Consider the following 18,697-nt stretch of genomic DNA (forward strand, 5'->3'; position numbering starts at 1 on the left):
GTGACCCAAAGGAAGCTGAGCTTTTATATGGACAATATTCTGTGTGCATAATTTTCTCTGAATGTTGCTTGAGAAGTGCAGTTGCAGAACTGTAGTAAAGGTTGCAGAAAAAGCCTAACTAATTTGGTTTTCATTTATGATCTTGAGAAAATAACTTTCATTTCTGTGATATGAAGCAAAACTGGGGAGAGAAGGCTACCAAAACACCAAACCAAAACCCCATGCAGTAAGATGGAGGCAGAGGAGGTGAACGGTCTGGGTCAGGCAATCTGCTGATTGTTTTGACCTTCTGACTGGTAATTACATCTTGAAGAGTAAGTAGGAATGAGTAATTGCTGTATGTAAACAATTGCATTAGATGTCAGTTGTCTCATCTTCCCTGGTAATCTCAGTGATCTTCTAATACAGTCTTAAACAGTTTCTGGAGGTCTTTGAAATAAAATAGATATGTTTGTCTGGGTTTACAGTAGCTATTTAATCACAGGATATGCTGCTGACTCTCGTGTCATCTTAGAAGAGGCAAAGTGAGGGAAGAGATAATGTATCTCTATTTTCTTTCTTTTCCTTATCAGGATGAGTATATATATATGGATATATGGTATGTAGATACTATAGGTATATAGACACTGAAGGCCACATCTTCATGGACAAGCACGGGCAGGCTACTCGTTCCAACGCACTGGCTGCTAATCAGAGTTTGGAAGGTGTGTGCTTCGGATCATTTGGTACTGCATGCAAAGTATGGTTCCTTGAAAGCCTGCCATAAAATAAAGCTCAACCAAGCTATATAGCTATTTGTATGATTTTCTAAATGCTCTAATAATCCCTCTGCATCTTCAAACTGTGTTCTTCATTAGGACTTGGGCAGAATTTAACGATACAAATTCTGAGTCATATATAGACTTGCCAATTTGCATTAATAGCTTGAAGAATCATTGAGAGCTACTAATTTTCTCAAATTAGCAAGTAAATCAGTGAATGTAGTAGAAAGAATAGAGTATGAAATATACTCTGTTTAGCGTTAATTTCTCATTATAACTTTATATTATAGTAGTAAACATCTTGCAGTATATATTTGTAAGGATAATGAAAGCTGAGTACTCTGTCCTCACTACAAATACTTTGATGAAATCATTGTTTGAAAATGAATGTTATATATCATTACAAAATTAATTTCTATTTTTCGGATGATGCACAGAACCTAAACATACTGACATGACAGAATTACACAGCTGGGCTTTCAGAAACAGCAAAATAAAGTGCATTTCTCCTTTTCCAGGTCACATTTGAATGCCACAGTCAGTATTTTTATGCTACTTCTGGGCTGTGTATATACAGTATGGGATCATAAGCTGAAGGAAAATTTATTGAAATAAAGATTCCCCACCTTTGTGCCAATAAACCTTCTGTATCCCATGGCACATCCTAAAATAAGGAAGGGAGACGTCAGTCTCCTTTGCAATACATCCGTGGAGAATCATTAATCAGAATTTCTTGGATTCAGTAGAAGGCAGTTTGGGGTAGTGAAGCAAAAGCCTAGGGAAAATACATTTTCTTCAGTTTGCAGAGATCTGGGATCTTGAGCTTTGAAATAGGTGTAGAAGCAGAGCAGAGAAACCAAGTGTTGGCATGTAGCTCCTAGAAACTAAATGATGAGAAACTGGGAAGGAGATTTTAGTTTAACAAAAGTGTGTCTGATATAGGCAGTTTTGCATATAGACCTTGACATGCTGCTACAATTTCCAAAATAAGCTAGATTTTAAGAAAATATATACAGTAGTTTTAAACTATAAATAAAGCATGAAGGAAAAAAAACCCCTGTGATTTTATTTGCACAAATTTCCTTACCCCTGATAACTGTAGCTTCAGGTATGAAATGAAATCTTGTTTGATTTAGTAAGAATCAGAGACAGAGGCAACAAAGGGAATCTGGTTGTGGGTGTCTACTACAGGCCGCCTGATCACAGGGAGCCTACTGACGAAGCCTTCTTCCTCCAGCTTCCAGGAGGCTTCGCGCTCACAGTCTTTCATCCTGCTGGGAGACTTCAACTAAATGGTCATGAAGTCATATAGGTATAGTTTATGCTCTCCTAATCCAGGATTTATTGTCCCGATCCTCTTCCAGAACTAGGGACTGGAGTTGATTAAAAAAAAATGACATTCTTCAAAGCTTTTAAGCAAATTGATTTACTCTGGCTTGAAAATTCTCATATTCACTCAAATATACATTAGTTGGTGTGATCCTTGTATTCATTCATATAATATTCAGTGCTATAAGGATTTTATAAATGGCATGTATTACCATTTAAAAAACTGCTATGTGAGAATTTAGTACTAAAACACTGATGAGGCAGGTGGAAAATTACTGTTAGTTATACCTAATAGGTTGCTATTTTGTTTCTTTCCGGACTGGGAAGGAAAACCAAAACAATGAGCTAACTCGGTTACCTGCGGTTTTCACTGGGCTATTCTGTACAAGTGTAATCAAAAAGGAACCAGTCTGTTCATAATTCCTACTGCCAGCTCAGTCCTGATGCCTGGCAATCCCCTGCCCTTCTGCACCTTCCCAATGACACGCCGAACAGCGTTCCTTCATTAGACGCTGTGAGGAGATGCCTCATCTCCCCGACACTGAAGAGTTGGCTGAGGAGCAGCCAGGAGACCAGGGCAGCCCCCGACTCGCCAGCCTCCCAGCCCCGGCGTGGGTCTGGAAGAGGCTAACTCGTTTGCCTGGTTTGTGCTTCCAGTTTGCTGCCTGGTTTTAGCAGTGATTTGGGGGGAGGGAAGCTGCCCATCAAAATGCAATGCAGACCGACCTTACTGTGAAGAGGCTTTTCATGATGTCTAACCTGAATTTTTTCCCCAGCAACCTTAGTAAACTATGCGCTTTTCTATTTGCTTTAGTCATTGTGAACATGCAGAACAGACCTTTACCCTCCTCTTTAAAGAACTGTTAGCACGTTTTCCTTCAGGTTTCCCTTTCCAGACAGAAAAAACACTAATTACTACTCTTTTCTCAAAGAAAAATAGCTTCCCGAGGGAGATATATTTTAGTGCAATAATTGTCTTTATTACAGCAGAATGAGCTCATTGACCAGTGGCCCTCTGGTAAAGCACTGTGACCTTCAGGACTTTTTCTGCAGAATTCTTCTTCAACTCATCGTTCACTGTTCATGTAGTTTGTTTTTCCTGCAACAGTGGAGAAACTTGTATTTTCCTTACTAAATTACATTTTCAGCTGTTTTCTCCAGGGTAACAGGAACCTTTCAAATTATGATCCTGTTGTGTGGTGTGCTTGCAGACCATCTTGTTCATGCTGTTTGTAATTGTAACAAGAGCAATCTGTTCCATCGTTCAAGTTGTTAATGAGAATATTGGATAATACCTGCCAAAGACAGGCTCCTGTGCAAAGTGGCTCAAAATACATCCCGCAGTTTTGGCATTGAGCTGCTGTTAACTGTTCTCTGGGTGTCGTTTTTTAATTATATATCCCAAGATTGTTCATGGAAGTGCCAGAATATTATGCATATGACATATTATCATATGGCGTACACAACATAAATGACGTTTATTGCCTGAGCAAGCTTCTACATTTGTAAATGCAGAGGGGGTTGTAAAGACATCAGTTCTACAAACAAATATATTATTGAGTGACTGAAAAATGAGATTTCATTTTATTAGGAAATTACTGGGATGTTTCCACAGCAAGTTTGCTAGAAAGAAGAATATTGGCTTCTATGAAACAAGGTTCTTAGTTATTACAGTATTTGCATTAGTTCTGACTGCTTGTGTAAATGTACAAGCTTATCATTCATTGTGATAACACGCAAGGAAAAAAAAAAGATTGCATATTTGAAGCCTCATTTATGTTCTAGCTAAACAAGCCATCTTCTTATGTTACATGGGGATCTACCAAATATTAAAGAATTTTTAAGGCCTTTTTAACAACCTTAAAACCTCTTAGAAGAAAGCTATTCATCAGGCATACAGCTCACTTCCATGCCATTCTTTCATAAGGATTTTGTGGCTAATAAATTAAAATTGTTTGCATCAAAGTATTTTAATGGGAAGAAAGGACTTGTGTTTCTGATGAATCTGCCTGTAGTTTGATTAACTTAAAAGAATTTTTTTAACGACTCTATTATCCAGAGCCATTTTTTTTAAGGACTCTAGGGCATTTTAAGGCAAGTTTATAGTTAAATGATAGATGAACTTTATGGTCAGATGGATGAACTTAATGGAACAGATGAATTGTGTGGTCAGAAATGCAGTTGTTACTTTGCAAGGTTGCGTTCCTTTACGTTTGATGATTTGCAGTGTTTTATGTATTACAAAATTTCTTGTAGTATGTTAACCCTTTGTCATCTCTACTCAGCTTGTCGTGAGGTATGGACTTAATGGTCTCCAGGGGGTGACGTCTTTGGTTAAGTTAATGTAATAAACTGAGGAAACTCTTCTTTACTTTCAGCTTTCATAAAACTTTATTGTCAGTGTTACAGTCCCTGGACGTTATCAGCAATGAATAGCTGTATTAATAATTAGAGCGTCCATTGCTTCCCTAAAATATGTGTCAAAAGAAAATGAGTATGAAAGAATGTAGAATTTTGTGGGTTTAAATGGCTTTAAACATTGCCATATTAAGTTGAAAAATACAAAGATGTTCTACTTACATACTTAAAATATTTCAATTAAAAAAGCACAAATACATTTTTAGCCATATATTTATTTGGGGTTCATTATTGTTGGTATATTCTGTTTCCTCATTCCAATATTTTCTCATGTGTTCTTCCTAGAATGGCTTTACTCCCTTATATATGGCAGCTCAAGAGAACCACATCGAAGTGGTGAAATATCTCCTGGAGAATGGAGCCAACCAAAGCACAGCTACTGAGGTGAGGTGTATTGTTCTTTTTTTACACATGCTCTTATTTTCCTTTGCCTTTAGATTCAGATCTCTTAAAGTCAGAAGATTTTTCAAGCAGAGTATTTTGAGAGCTTTATGCTTTCATTTCAACGAGTTGTATTTGTGAATCTTGTCATTCTTTTACACTTGCAGAAGACATGGGTGAAGTGTTCTGAAAGTGGTGAAAAGTCAAGGGATGAAATCCAACTTGATTCATTTGACAGTGAAATTTCCACTGACTTTAGTGAGCCCAGGATTTTCACCTTCAGCTTGTTCCCATTTCCCCTATCAGCTTCCTTCCTGAAAAATGAAGGAGGCTTTGAAGAGAGGTCCTAGGGCTGTAGAAACTGTAGGAGGCTAAGGTGGTATTGTCAGGGGAATGGAGTGAACAGTAGATCAATCATAGGCTAAGTGGAGAGGTACAACATTTCATTTGAACAGATTTACGTCTCCTGCAAAGCTCATGAAAACTCAAGCGTCTAGGAGTGCCGTCACCTGAGCAACAGGGCTATCTTTGTGCTGCTTTTTCATTTGCACTGTAAGATCTGGGCAAAAATGGGTGAACAGAATATTACAGCGTGTATCTCCCACTCTTGGCTGTGTAAGGGGTCTTCTGGGGAAGATTGTTTGGAGCTTGCTTCAGCTTCTTCCTCAGCCAGCTGAAAAGTGTGTGGAACATAACATCAGTGGCATAATTAGGACTATGAAAGCTGTGTCCAGAAAGGTGTCTGTGTATAGCGTAAAATGGCATAAAAACAATCAGTATCAACAGTTAGTTGTTGACAAGCATCCTTTTAGATTGGGTCTTGAGATTTTAGATGAGTTCAGAGTATTTTCTGCACAGAGAGGAGTGAAAAACAGGCAAGTGCATGCACAGATGTGATGAGTGGAGTAGGCTTTCTGCGGTGCCAGGTTCACAGAACCATTCCGGTAGAAAGGGGCCTCAGGAGGTCACTTATTCCATCCCCCTGCTCCTGTTCCCCTAAGTGAGGAGAGATGGCAGCTGGACCTCCTTGACCAGCTAAGTTACTCTGATTCTGAGGCTGCTCTGTGACTTTGTGTAACCTACAGATATTCATTATTGCCTGTGATTAGCGTAAATTGGAAATCAAATGACTAACAAGGATCATATCAATGATCTCAGCAGGCAATGTCGTGTTTTCTCCTCGGATACTTTATTTATACTGCTGGACCACGTGGGTATAAATACGCAGAAGGATGGTATTAATTGCTAGGTTCTGGATTTAACTACAGTGCTGTAAACCTGCAGTAACTTCAGTGCAAGCATGGCAGACAACAAAGTAAGGGAGAGGAAACTCTGTCTCAAGAGGAACTGAATCATAGAGAGGATTTGAGGACAATGTGGAAAACTCCTAGGTCATGAAGACTGTGCTCGTTCTGTTTCCTCATCTTGTACTCTTTCTGCTGAATGTTCTTTTGTTCCAGGCCAAGGGAATGAGTGAACAGGCTCTGTGCTGCAAAGTGTGTTGGCTTCGTGGTTGTTCTATGGAAATGGATGTGCCATGTGAAGTAGTAATAGGAAAGTTCCTCTTCTGTCAGACCTTTTGCTCATGTTTATCACTTTTTTTCTAGTCTGTATAGAAACTTACCCATTCTGAGTTGCCTTCACAAACGAATGAATTTGAAATGATGCTGCATTTATGCTCGCTCTCCTTTCCTGTAAACCGAACTGCTAGTGTTAACAGCTGCTTTACTGTCCCTTCTTTCAATGGATACTGTACCATTTGATGACAGCTCCTGAAATAATCCTCTTGTGGCCTGCATATATTGTGATCATGTTACATGTCAGCTTTCTGAGACATGAAATCCTGTGTGATTGCCAGGCAACGTGGCAGAAACACACTCCTTGTGATGGAGCAGAGTGGAACTGCGTCTCTCCGGGAGCTCAGCTCGGCTACAGCCCGCAGTCACCTGCTTGCAGCCTTTCTCCCCATAACTTTTACTGGCTGTGATGATCAGGTGCACTGGAAATTCAGGCATTAGTTTACAGGAACTGTGAGACTGAGATAGTTATAATTAATGTGGCCTCTACCTGAATGCAGACATCTAGGCATCACTGGAACTCACAGTATAGTCTCTCTTTTTTTTTTAAAAAAAAAAAGGCAGAGGGAGGAAAAAAATCAAATGCCCCCCACTCTGAACCCAAGTCCAAGTCTGTCTTCTGCCATCAGAAAGGTCAGTTGTCACCTGTGTAGCTTGGAAAGTAAAGTCTGCCTGCCCCCTTTATTGCTTAACTAGATAAGTTTTGGTTTCAGGTCTGGCAGAGGTGATGGTTTCAGTGACTCGAGTGTTAGTGAAGAACGGCCTCAGCCACTGTCCACTTTTGCATGTGCCCAGAGTTAGTCTCATGCACAGAATGAAGAAATGGTATATTAAATAAGGTGGGATGGCAGCCTGGACTGAGGATGCCACTAAAATACATGGGGAGGGACCTTCTGTTTTTCATCGAAGCTTGGCTGTCCTCATGTGGGGAGGTGGGGAAATGAAATGCTTTTTCCGAGCTCTGGTCAGCCATGCTTTCCAGAAGCAATAGGAGAGGGAATGCAGAAAGAGTTGTGTCCATTTAGAGGAGGACGGAAGATAAAGTGGTGCAAATCAAACGGATGATCTTGTCTTTGAAGCTGTGAAACTTGTGTTGCCTTTGGATATATTTCGTTACCTCTAACGCTTATATACATATATATACAAAATGAGAGTAAGGATGAGCTCAGTTTCACAGGACCTCTAATCCGGGATTTGTTCTCATGTTCCCAGAGGTGAAAGGCAAATGCATTAAGCCATTTCAACACCTAAAGTAGCCCAAATCTCAGAATTATCTTTACAGTTCAGCTGTTTCATCAGCTGTTCACCCTTTTTAAATTCACTGTACAGAATTTAATCTCTATTACAGAAAGAAACCACAGTAGTATCGCTGTTACAACGCACCTACCCACAGTTCTATGCAAAAGGGAGTGAACGTTATTAGATTACTAAGGGGAAAAATTGCTTTGGCAATTCTTTAAATGTTTCTTTCAGCAAGTATTAGCTCTCATTCCTTCCTAGCTTGTCCTTTATTATTTTATCATCTTTCCATATTCCTATTCCAAATCAGTTCTGTCTTGTTCCTACGCCTTTTACAATGTATCTAGGTCAGTTTTCTCACTTCTGGCTATAATCAACTCTTTAGTTGTTCCTTCTAACCTAGACATGGAAGACGTTGGTTTTATAACCTTCCATTTTCTTCCGTTGTTACTCACCATGGCTCTAGTCACAGACTTAGTTAGAGAGCAGCTCTGTTCCTCGTGGTTCAGCTGCCCTCTGATCTAACACGTGGTTACAGCACATGTGTGCTTGGGCAGCATGCAAGACTGGAGCTAGATTCAGTTTTATAGACAGAATAAAAGAGGTGGGAGCAGGCAGTACTTCAGCTGAGGTAGCAAGTTGTGAACATGTGATGCATTTTAAAGCATTGGCAATCTGGGGCATGTGTGGAGGAGCAAGGCAATTTGAAAACAATTTTAAAACAAAGCTCAAACTATGAATGAAAAGCAGAGAGATTTTTCTGACTTCGTTTTTCAAAAAAAGTACAAGCAATCTAATGTTTTCCAGCTTCGTATTAGAATAAATTCCCAAACAGGATCTGGCTTTCTTGAGTCATAGTCCGTGTGTAACTTAGAATGGGAAACAGCAACAAATACGTTGAAAGAGATGCTTTCTATTCACAGAGATGCGAGATGTTCAGAAACAGGTTCCCTGTATATTTTTCACGTCTACTTTCTTCGGTGCTCACTAATCTTTACCAAATTATTGCTCAAAAATATGCTTTGTGGCCCATTTTAAGATGAGAAGTAATTAAGAGAGATACCGTAGAATAATTCTTTGCTTGTACTTGACTTAAAGACTCCTTTGAAGTGGAAAAAGTGTGCTTCTGACATATTTGAAGTCATATCTGGGTTAAAATGTTGTGCTTCTGATGTCATTTCACTGGAGACGGTGGTGCAGAGGTAGAAAACAACTGGTAATATGCTCATGAAATTTCCATGTGTGAACAGTGCTGTGCAAATCTCTGAAGCTGTGCGTCCTTCAGCTTACTGAGCACATCTTGTTTTCTTCTCTACCAGGATGGTTTCACTCCTCTAGCTGTTGCGCTGCAACAAGGGCACAACCAGGCGGTGGCCATCCTCCTGGAGAACGACACCAAGGGGAAAGTGAGATTACCAGCTCTGCATATTGCTGCTAGAAAAGACGACACCAAATCAGCGGCGCTCTTGCTGCAGAACGACCATAATGCCGATGTGCAGTCCAAGGTAACACGATGCTGCCGTAGAGGTAACAGGCTAGTCAAATGGCTGAGTGCTGATGGGTGACAAACGTTACTTCCTTCATCTGAAAGGTTAAAGGTAATGTCTTCTGTGGGGAAAGACAAGTTGCTCGACCAGTATCACCAGTAATATATCTACTTTTGCAGTGTTTAGCTACACAGTAATTACAAACTACTCATTTTTCTGCTTTTTAGTTATACCTCCCATTTCTTTGGTAACCAGCTGTCTGTCATTGTTTGTAAAACAGAAGACACTGGAATGGAAGCAGAATCACTGCTTCCATATTAAATAGGATACTGGTTTGTTGCCCATGGGAGCATAGGTTGTATTTAAAGTTAATGCATGCTTGAATGGCTTTTCCATAATTAACAGCATAACTCATTTCAAAAAGCAAGATAGTTCTTTGTTTTGCGGCCAGTCTTTAATATTGTTCCTCTTTTTCCCAAACCATGCTGCATCAGATGATGGTGAATAGGACGACTGAGGTACCGAGACAAAAAATTTTTAATTACTCTTTCTGTTACTTTAAATTATTTTCTCTGCTTTGTGGCAATATTTCTTTATTATTTAGCACTAAAAGTGAAGATATGACTCTTTTTTAATACACAGAAATTTGTGACTCAGCAAACCTATTTTTATTCTTCCTTTGTCTTAGAATTTCTTTTTATTTGTGTCACTATTGAAGTAAACTTTTGAGAGTTCACATAAGTTTAAGCAAATCTGCAGCGAGTAATGGAGCTAAGAGGATAAAGATGCACTCACATGCATAACTAAATTAAGGTGTCTGGCTCAGCTAGAATAATGGTAAAATTCATTTTCCTTCTTTTACAATGATAAATATAATCAAATCCTCCAAGGTAAAAACTTGTTCAGAGCATCTGCGTATTTTTACCATTGTCCTTATTATGATCTTTTCAATAAAGTTTTGAAAAGTCCTTAAGGGATGGCACATAATCAGAATTTACCTGCAGTAGATAATACTACATTTCTTATACGAATTCTAGAAATACCAACTCTCCAAGCCCTTCCACTAAATATCATGGGTCTGATTAGCTAGAACTGTCATTTCTCCCCTAAAGATTATTGTGACATTTAGGAAAATGAATTCTTTTCAACAAAGTGGTCATCATTTGAATGTCTGCTTCTAAATAATGGAGTTTCTCAGTTAGATGAGGGACTGAATTTTGAATGCCCGCACCCATGTGAAAGTGCTTCACGCTTGGTGTGTGCACACATGTGCGGTGGTGTGAATGGAAATCCTGAGGCTTCTCTCTGGCTTCTGCCCATGGGCGTGTTCTTCACGATGGTAAATGCAAAGGCGGTTACCTCTCCTTCACTGGCCATACGTTGCTTCTCGGTACCTTGCATTTGCCACCAGGCAAACACATGGCCGCAAGCAGGTAGTTGTTAATGCAATATGCATTCAATCTATAGCTTAACACAATATTGTGTTTGTGTTCCTGCAATCCTCAGTAGACATCTCCCTGGTAATTTATCACAGCAAGATGACTATGAATTTAATGAGTGTTTGACTCTGCTTTGGCCAGGATCACCTGTCGGCTGACAAGGCAGTAAATGGAATTAGGGTGAAACAGTGGGCTGATTGCTGTATCCTTTGGGAATAAAGTTGATTTCAGAGTGTAACATCTGCCTACATTTCTTTATTCCATGAGTAGTTTAAAGTGATGATTTGTACGCTGAAGGAAATGAAACCTAGTTGAAAATATGGTATAGTCCAGAAGCCAAAAGTATTTCTCTCTTTCTGTAACTAATAGTAAGATCTGATCAGATCAGTGTAAAGCTCTTCAGGGAAACCTCAAAAGCAAGGTCCTTTCTACCTGAATTACTGATGAGACTAAAAGCTTGCTCTGTGTCCTAGTTTCTGAAAAAGTAATCTTTTTTTATGTTGTCGTCAAGCAATTCTGTATCTCGTAGCCGGAGCAGGTTTCAAGAGGCAATTTTTTTTTTCTGATGTATAGATGGTAAAGTTTCTTCAGATCCTTTGAGATCCAAATTGTATATAAGTATAAATAATTATGATTCTTATACTATGCTACTAAGTAGTTTCACATGTACACCAAATTCTTGGGTTACATATTGAATAACCACTGCTTTAAAAAAAAAAAGACTTATGTTGTCAATATTTCTGATTCTAAGAGCAGTAAAATAAAGAGTCCAACAACTTTTGTGGTCATTTATTCAAACCTAGTAAACAGATGCAGCCCAAAAGATCCATGTTGCTTCCAAATTGTAATAAGGAAACTTCCTTTATTTTCTCTAAGAATGGCTAATATATTAATATTTTCTACAACGAAAACTGCTCTTCTTGTTGGCCACTGATTCAGAAGGCTGAGTTGGAAATGAGAGTGAAGCACTTTTGATAAGTTCTCATAGGAAAACTGCACTCTGCCTGAAAGGCTCTGCTATATTATAGGTGAACTGGATAAAACCGACACGATATATTTGTTTGCCACCAACTTTTAAAATTGAGTTCTAGTTAAGTTGATTATCTTGTATAAAATGATTTCTGTAATAAGGGCTGTTTCCCTTTGTAGAGTGGCTTTACACCTTTGCACATAGCTGCACACTATGGAAATGTCAATGTGGCAACGCTTCTGCTAAACCGAGGAGCTGCAGTCGATTTCACAGCAAGGGTACGGAGGAATTTCTTTCTCTTCTTAGTTGTGATGGCCTACAACAGTGGGAGTTCCTTTGTGTAATTCTTAGTCAAGAGCAAAGTAATGCTGAAGTTCTGTTGTCTTCAAAGATGTCTTTTTTGCAATATTTCTTCAAGGTTGCCTCTGTGCAAAGTTCTTGGGAGTTGAGTAGCGACCAGTGTTCCCAGATGAAGGAAACAGGCTCCTTTGACTAGCTCCAGAAAGCTGATATCACGTGTCAACTCACTTCAGCTTTTCTGTCAGTTAGACATACTCCAGAAATTATATATAGGATTTATTGGTTTTTTCAGTATTCAGTATTTACTATACTGCTTCAATTTCATATTTTCACATATATGTTTTGAAAAAGTAATGGAAGGTATATTTACATTATATAGATGCAACAATAGAAGTACTAATTAATCATGACTAGTCTTTTATGGTAAACAGCTGCAGAGCTACATAATAGTCTCTTTGCTGTTGTACATTGCGTAGTTTGAAGCACGGCATCTGGTGCCATGAAAACCTCTGGTAATCTGTACCTCAACATAGCTACCGGATCACAAGTTTTCAGTTTAATTTTGCCAGACGCACTTTGAATTACTTTAGGGTTCTGCCTTTAGGCTGACTTCCTCCTGTTGCCAGTCTGGAATAGCTGCCAATATTACCTCTTTCCTCACGCAAAGCATTTGCAAGGACTTTCAACCTAAACAGGACCTACTCCTTTACGCTCTTGGCGTTACGCTGAGAAGGTTCCTTTGTGTAGGAGTCATGCATTTGTGTGCTCTGTGTATGTTGCAGTGATTTAAATGCATCAGTGTTTTGTGAATATTGACTCATTGGGACTCTGATACATGTTTGTTTATTTGTCTGACTCTGGGACTGTGATGTTTGCTGCTTTGGCAGATGTGCTGCTTCATTTATTCAGAAACCCCAAACAATGAATAAAGATTCTTGCTTAGAAAGGAATTACTAACTCTAGCTTTTATGGTGTGTGCCTAGCTCTGATGCTCAAGTACATTTTTGTTTATTCTCTACAATGTGACGGTCTAACTTTTTGTGATCCGAACACAAATTCACCACCATTATACACCTTCCAATCCATCATGCTCATTGTTTGTTCTCTTCATGGTGTAGAATGGAATCACCCCACTGCATGTGGCTTCCAAAAGGGGAAACACAAACATGGTGAAGCTCTTGTTGGATCGCGGAGGGCAAATCGATGCCAAAACCAGGGTGAGTCTTTCTGTTCCCTGAATATGATGTTGTCCCTTCTTGGGAATGGACTGGGATTTTTTGCTTGCTTGCTTGCTTGCTTTTCATTTTATTTTTGGTTTTGAGCTAGAAACTGGGAACACCGAGATTCATAGGTAGGAATTCAGCTTCAGTAGTTGTGTCTTGGTCTCTGTTCTTAAAGTGAGACATTAGAGGCGGCTGTTATAAATGACTCGAGAAAAAAAAAAAGCTCCAAAAATGTTAAAACATTGCTTCTTCACAAGTGTAGTCTTTGTGAAACTTGGACCAAATTTAAATTTTGTCTCAAAAAATAATTGGTAAAGAAATATTTTTGTACCTTTTTTTTAAAAAAAAAAAATCAGAATCCTACCTTTAGTTTACAGATTGTTATTTGTTTAATGTAGACTGTTTTCTGTGGTATCAGACTAAAGAATGGCAGGTATTGGTGATAGTAGGAGGCAGAAATACTATTTCCTTTAGGCTCCTGTATAATCTACTTGACATCATACAAGAAAAAGCCAATGAAGCTGATCTTTTTGAGGAAGTAAGCCTGTTAGTTGGTCCAGCTTCACGTGACACAAGAACCTGCGTGCTGCACAGCAATGGGAAGTGGAGGGTCTGGACTCGGCTAAGCCTTTCAGTCCTCTGAGCCCTAAATGTCTGTGCCAGTCATAGTATGCCTCGAGAAAACTGCTGTGGTGGGCTGGCAGTCAGTTTTTATTGGAGTCAATACTGGGAACAGGTAACCTACTCTGTGCCAGCAGCCACTCGCTTCTTCCCTAGTCTAACCATAGAGAATTAGGTGACTCTCACTGGCTTCCTCCTCCCTGTTGTCCTGTTAAAATGCCACACCGATACTGTGTTCTTTATTTATGGGTGATTTTGCAGTCATTCGGGACAAAAGAAAAACCCATCAATTTATATGGGCAGATTTAATTATTTCAAATGGGTCGTTTATGCAAACTGAACTGCACAGGACTTGTTCTTGAAAGCTGCTGCTTTTTAAGCACTGGTCTGCAAAATTATTTCTCCAAGTGATAAAGGGTGTGGTAGAACGCAGAGTTTAGAGCTGGGCATAAGAGTTTTTGTTTAATAAGATGGAAAGGTAGAGAAAAGTAGAGGATATTGCAGTCAACTACCCTTGTGGTTGATTCAATCTCTGCAATTACTTTGGTATTAATTACATCAACCAGTTCTTGCTTTATACCCTAGGAAGACAGTCGTGATTATTGTGTAACTCTATATGTGATTATGAATTTGATTTCTGATTATTTATTAAATGATGTCTCTCTTGCTGTGGTGTTTTTTTGGGTTTGTTTTTTTTTTTTTTTTTTGTTCCTCTAAATTACTGATGATGGAAAATGCTGCCTCTCATGAAGGTGTGCTGTAAATCATCCCTGGTCAAATTTTCCCCAATAGGTGCCTAAAATCTCACGGTAAAGAGGCATGGAATGGTAATAATAGGCTGCAGTCAGGATGTTCCACATACTCATAAGCACAGTAGTGATACAGAAATGGTCTATTTGGCCTGTGGAATGACAATGTTGAATTCGCCTAATTCCTGTTCAATTCCCTGTTCAGTATTTAGACACTTGTTTTAGACAGGTTGGCACAGGTGATGGTAAAGGACGTCTTGGATTTTAAGAGACTAAGGTGTATTGCCTCCCCCTTTCACCTGCAAAGATTGGTGTGCAGTTGTGAATGAAACTGAAAGAACAGGACTTTGCCCAATGTAGGTGGAAGGTGTTAATTTTAGAGTCTTCTCATTGTCTTGGCTTCCTGCCCTTTGCCAGCTGCTACATTACCTCAAAAACTGGCAGCACAAAAATAGCAGTGAAAACCCATAAATGTACCCTAAAACACCCATATGCCAGTTTGCACAGGCTCAGCATCCTCCTCTTGCTTGCATCTTCTGCCTTCTCCCTGCTCAGGGCACACAGTGGTGGTCGGCTGCGTGTGCTTTGCAGTGGGGGATATTCCAGAGCTTTGGTTCTGCTGTCAGTGTCTCTGTGGCGTGCTCTTGTCTTCATGCCAGCTGTTTATATCGTCTCGGTGTCTTTTTCTTTTCCCTTTGCTTTGTCCGCATGCCTTGTGTGCTTTGCTATGGCCGTGAGTATGTAGGGTATTGAAGAGGTAGGTTGTGTGTTGCATGCCACGCATACATGTGTTTTGTACCTTAAAGCACAGAATTCCGCCTCCTCCACCTCGGTACTAACACGCTTGCCTTTCCATACGCGCCTTTTCATTTCTCCTGAGGAACACCTGCATTCTGCCAGTAGAAAGTGGAATTCAATGTACTAGGACATTGCTAGATAGCTTGGGCTGTTATTCTTGGTCTCCATACTGCATCAGAAAAAACTCTTTGGTTAAAAAAGTACTCATTGCTTGCATTCAGTTTATTGTTAACTTGCCTTATTACATGACATCTGATGCTGCATAAATTAAGATGCAAAAACTTACTCTAACAGATTTTCAATCAGCCTCAGTACTTAATTTTGCAGAGTCAATCTGTGAAACTTTTTTTGTTTGAAAATGTTCCATTGGAATGATCCATTAGGAGTCCCTGTATTGTCTAAAAAAATAAATTAAAATGTACATTCTTCAAAGGGAGTAAATTATGCATGTGTCCTACTGTTCCATTGTTAATGTTGCATGTCAGAGGAAAGCCCTGCTTTCTGCAGGAATTACATATTTTAATTTTCTATACATTTTATAATGTATTTGCTGAAATTCTGTGGCATCTCTCACTAGAGTGTAAAGATGTAGAATTCCTAGTACGTCTGCTTGCTACACCTAAATATTTTAGAATAATGTTACTTAAGTTTTTTACTGGCAAGTTTTTTATGGCAAGTTTTACCATTTTTCTCACTAACTAAGTAAATTTTTAGAATGTGGAATTTCATTTCTCTTTCGTATTGTATCTAAGGCAAAAATGTAAACTCCATTCCCAGTGATATTAATGGGATACTTTTATTAGTACAGTCTGTTGTATCTGTGTTTGTGTTACTTCTGTTTACCTACAAGCCTTATCTGGAGTTTTGTTTGCTAAGTAATTAACAGGTAAAATTTCTTATGCTAAAACATTTCATATTTAAAATCTTAGTCAAACCTATATTCTCTACAAGTTTACCTGAATAAGAACTTCAGTGACATATGTTTGTTGAAAATCTTAAAGTTTAGCTGAACTTCTGACCTGTACGACTTACGATGGTAGACCAGTGGAGCTGGGTTTCAGAACAGTTGTGCAGGCTGTGGCTAGGAATCAGTGTGCAGAAACTTGTTCTCTAAAAGATGGTGGAAGATTCAACTTATGATTAAATTGATGTCATGTGGTCAAGAGTCATGTGGCAATTATCAATTCTCACTTTTAGAGAAGGAAAGCATTTACAGCTTTCCTCAAACATAGTAAGGATTATTACAGGGAGAATTATTTTAAGCATTTAAAAGCAGAGCATTTTCAGCATGGCCAAAATACATATATTTCTATTAAAAAAAAATTCTGATATGACAGAGTAGTAACAGTAAGGATATGCAGGATATTGAAATGTCACTGACTACTAAAGAGTTTTAGGAGTGTTCTTTATGAATGTAGTTCTTGTAATATCTCTTTATCATCTCTCTATATAATTTGTATTGAAAGAAAAGAACAAGAATGTGGGGCTTTTTTAGTTTTTGTATGAACTTTTGCTTTTAAAGCACAGTCTTATTCACAGACCTTTGTCACCTTACTGGCTTTTCCATTTTTGTGGGACTATGCAGACACCCTTGGAAGCGGGGGAGGAACACATTCACCAGTCTCAGATGCTGAAGTTGTCACACATTTTGTGTTCGTTCTATTGAATCTTGCCAACACTGAAATTAAATTTTTCTTGCTCTGGGACTGTTCTTTAGACTCCTCTTGCAGGCTCTTGTCCAGAATATTTCCAGTTGAAAAAAAATGCCTGGAATGAAACAGAGCATCTAGTCTTGGAATGGAAAGCTTATTGTGTGGGAAAGTAAACATGTTGTGTGCCTGGAGCGTGGCAGCTGGAGCTGGAGAGGGGAGTAGACGTGGTAATCATGGAGAGAAAGTCTGGTATGCCATTTGGGTTGGAGAAGGGCCACAGAAAAGAAAGGAGGCTCAGCTGGAGCTGAAAGAAGTGGAAGGTCGATCACAGAGATGTGTGATACCAATGGGAAAAGAAAAGGAAGGAAGCTGTGGGGGGTGGAACTCAGATGTTTTTGTGTTGGGTTGGGATTTTTGTGCTGAATGTGCTTCAGACACCCCATAACACTCGTTCTGGGAACCTATTGAGATTTATTTGTAATAGTGTTTCCTTTTGTGTATATGCATCCTGACAAAACAGGCACAGCTGTCTGCTATTTCCACGAGGTAGTGGGTTTCTTACCATAAAGCCATTGTAGTGGGATCCCAACCCTGTCTTGGCACTATGCTATGTTCACAGTGGTTTATTCCTGCAGTAATGCTGCTGTGACATTTTCTCCTAGTATTCACACATGCACAGAGCACTAATAATTCATTGGCAGTTTGTGCCATTCCTAAAGCAATGTCAGATTATAAATATCTAATCACAATGCAGATACTTGCTATAAAAAATTTAGTGGATTCATATAATGTTTACAAGGGAGTTGCACAGATTGTGTAAGCAAGCTATGTAGATAGTGACTATTAGTTAGAATTATTTAAGTTAATATCTTATTACTCAAGCAAATGTGTGGTATATTTTTTGCTGTGTTTTTAAAATACGTACTTTGAATGGCAGACCTGGAGGAATACTTTAGAGAGTGTTTAATTATGCCAAGCCTCTGACAGCTTAGAGCAATAGGGAGACTTGCCTTGTTCATTTTTAAAGAGATGAGGTTTAGTAGTAATGAAAAATGAACAAATGGAAAGGCCTTTATTTGTGGAGAAAATTTAGACAATTTTGCGTGTCTAACATACAGAATACTAAAATTCTATTTCACCCTTATAAAAATGAGAATATGCAGCAGCAGTTTAGAAGAATTCTTTGATAATTTGGCCTTTGATGTTCACGTGCTGTCGTCAGTCTTCACTCGAATGAGCACTGAATATGCACAACCGTCTTTCTGTTAAGATGCTGCCCGTACCATCTTCCATTAAGAATCTTTCGCAAGAGCAGCTGCTTTTTATCTCAGTCTCTCTGGTATGCTGAAATAAAGCATTTTAATCACTGTGAAATAACCCAATAATATATCTTTCTGAGTCCTGCCGTTAGGAGTCACGCACAGAATTCAGAATTAATTTTGCAGGTTAAAAAATGACCAGTGATCACTTTTCAAGAAAAAAAGGGAAAAGTTTACCTTCTATTTTGAGAGCCGTTTAGTAAGATATTAGGAGTGGTGGAATTTCATGGCTTCCCTATGTACAGAGAGGATTGTAGTGTCATTTCTAACAGTGACCCAGCTGTTGGTTACGTTGCAAAGAGTGAGCTAGGAGAGTACCACACATGGGCACAACAGAACACCAGGTGCAGGATGTCACTTGGAAGATGAAAACATTTAACTCTTCGTTCCGTATCATTTGGAATGAGGAGATAAATACTGGAATTCCTAAAATA

The 18,697-nt window shown here is 38.9% G+C and overlaps 1 protein-coding gene across 2 annotated transcripts in view; it reads left to right on the forward strand.

Annotated features, from left to right (window-relative positions):
- The window catches only part of ANK2 (ankyrin 2), a 365,935-nt gene that overhangs the window by 231,899 nt on the left and 115,339 nt on the right, over positions 1-18,697 (forward strand). For both annotated transcript variants that reach the window (XM_075420874.1, XM_075420873.1), the window contains 5 exons: positions 4,794-4,892; positions 9,025-9,210; positions 9,687-9,710; positions 11,781-11,879; positions 13,020-13,118. In XM_075420874.1, the coding sequence (XP_075276989.1) occupies positions 4,794-4,892; positions 9,025-9,210; positions 9,687-9,710; positions 11,781-11,879; positions 13,020-13,118 (507 nt within the window). The remainder of the gene's footprint in view (positions 1-4,793; positions 4,893-9,024; positions 9,211-9,686; positions 9,711-11,780; positions 11,880-13,019; positions 13,119-18,697) is intronic.

The sequence above is a fragment of the Opisthocomus hoazin genome, chromosome 5, assembly GCF_030867145.1.
Source record: "Opisthocomus hoazin isolate bOpiHoa1 chromosome 5, bOpiHoa1.hap1, whole genome shotgun sequence".
In the NCBI taxonomy this organism is placed as follows: domain Eukaryota; kingdom Metazoa; phylum Chordata; class Aves; order Opisthocomiformes; family Opisthocomidae; genus Opisthocomus; species Opisthocomus hoazin.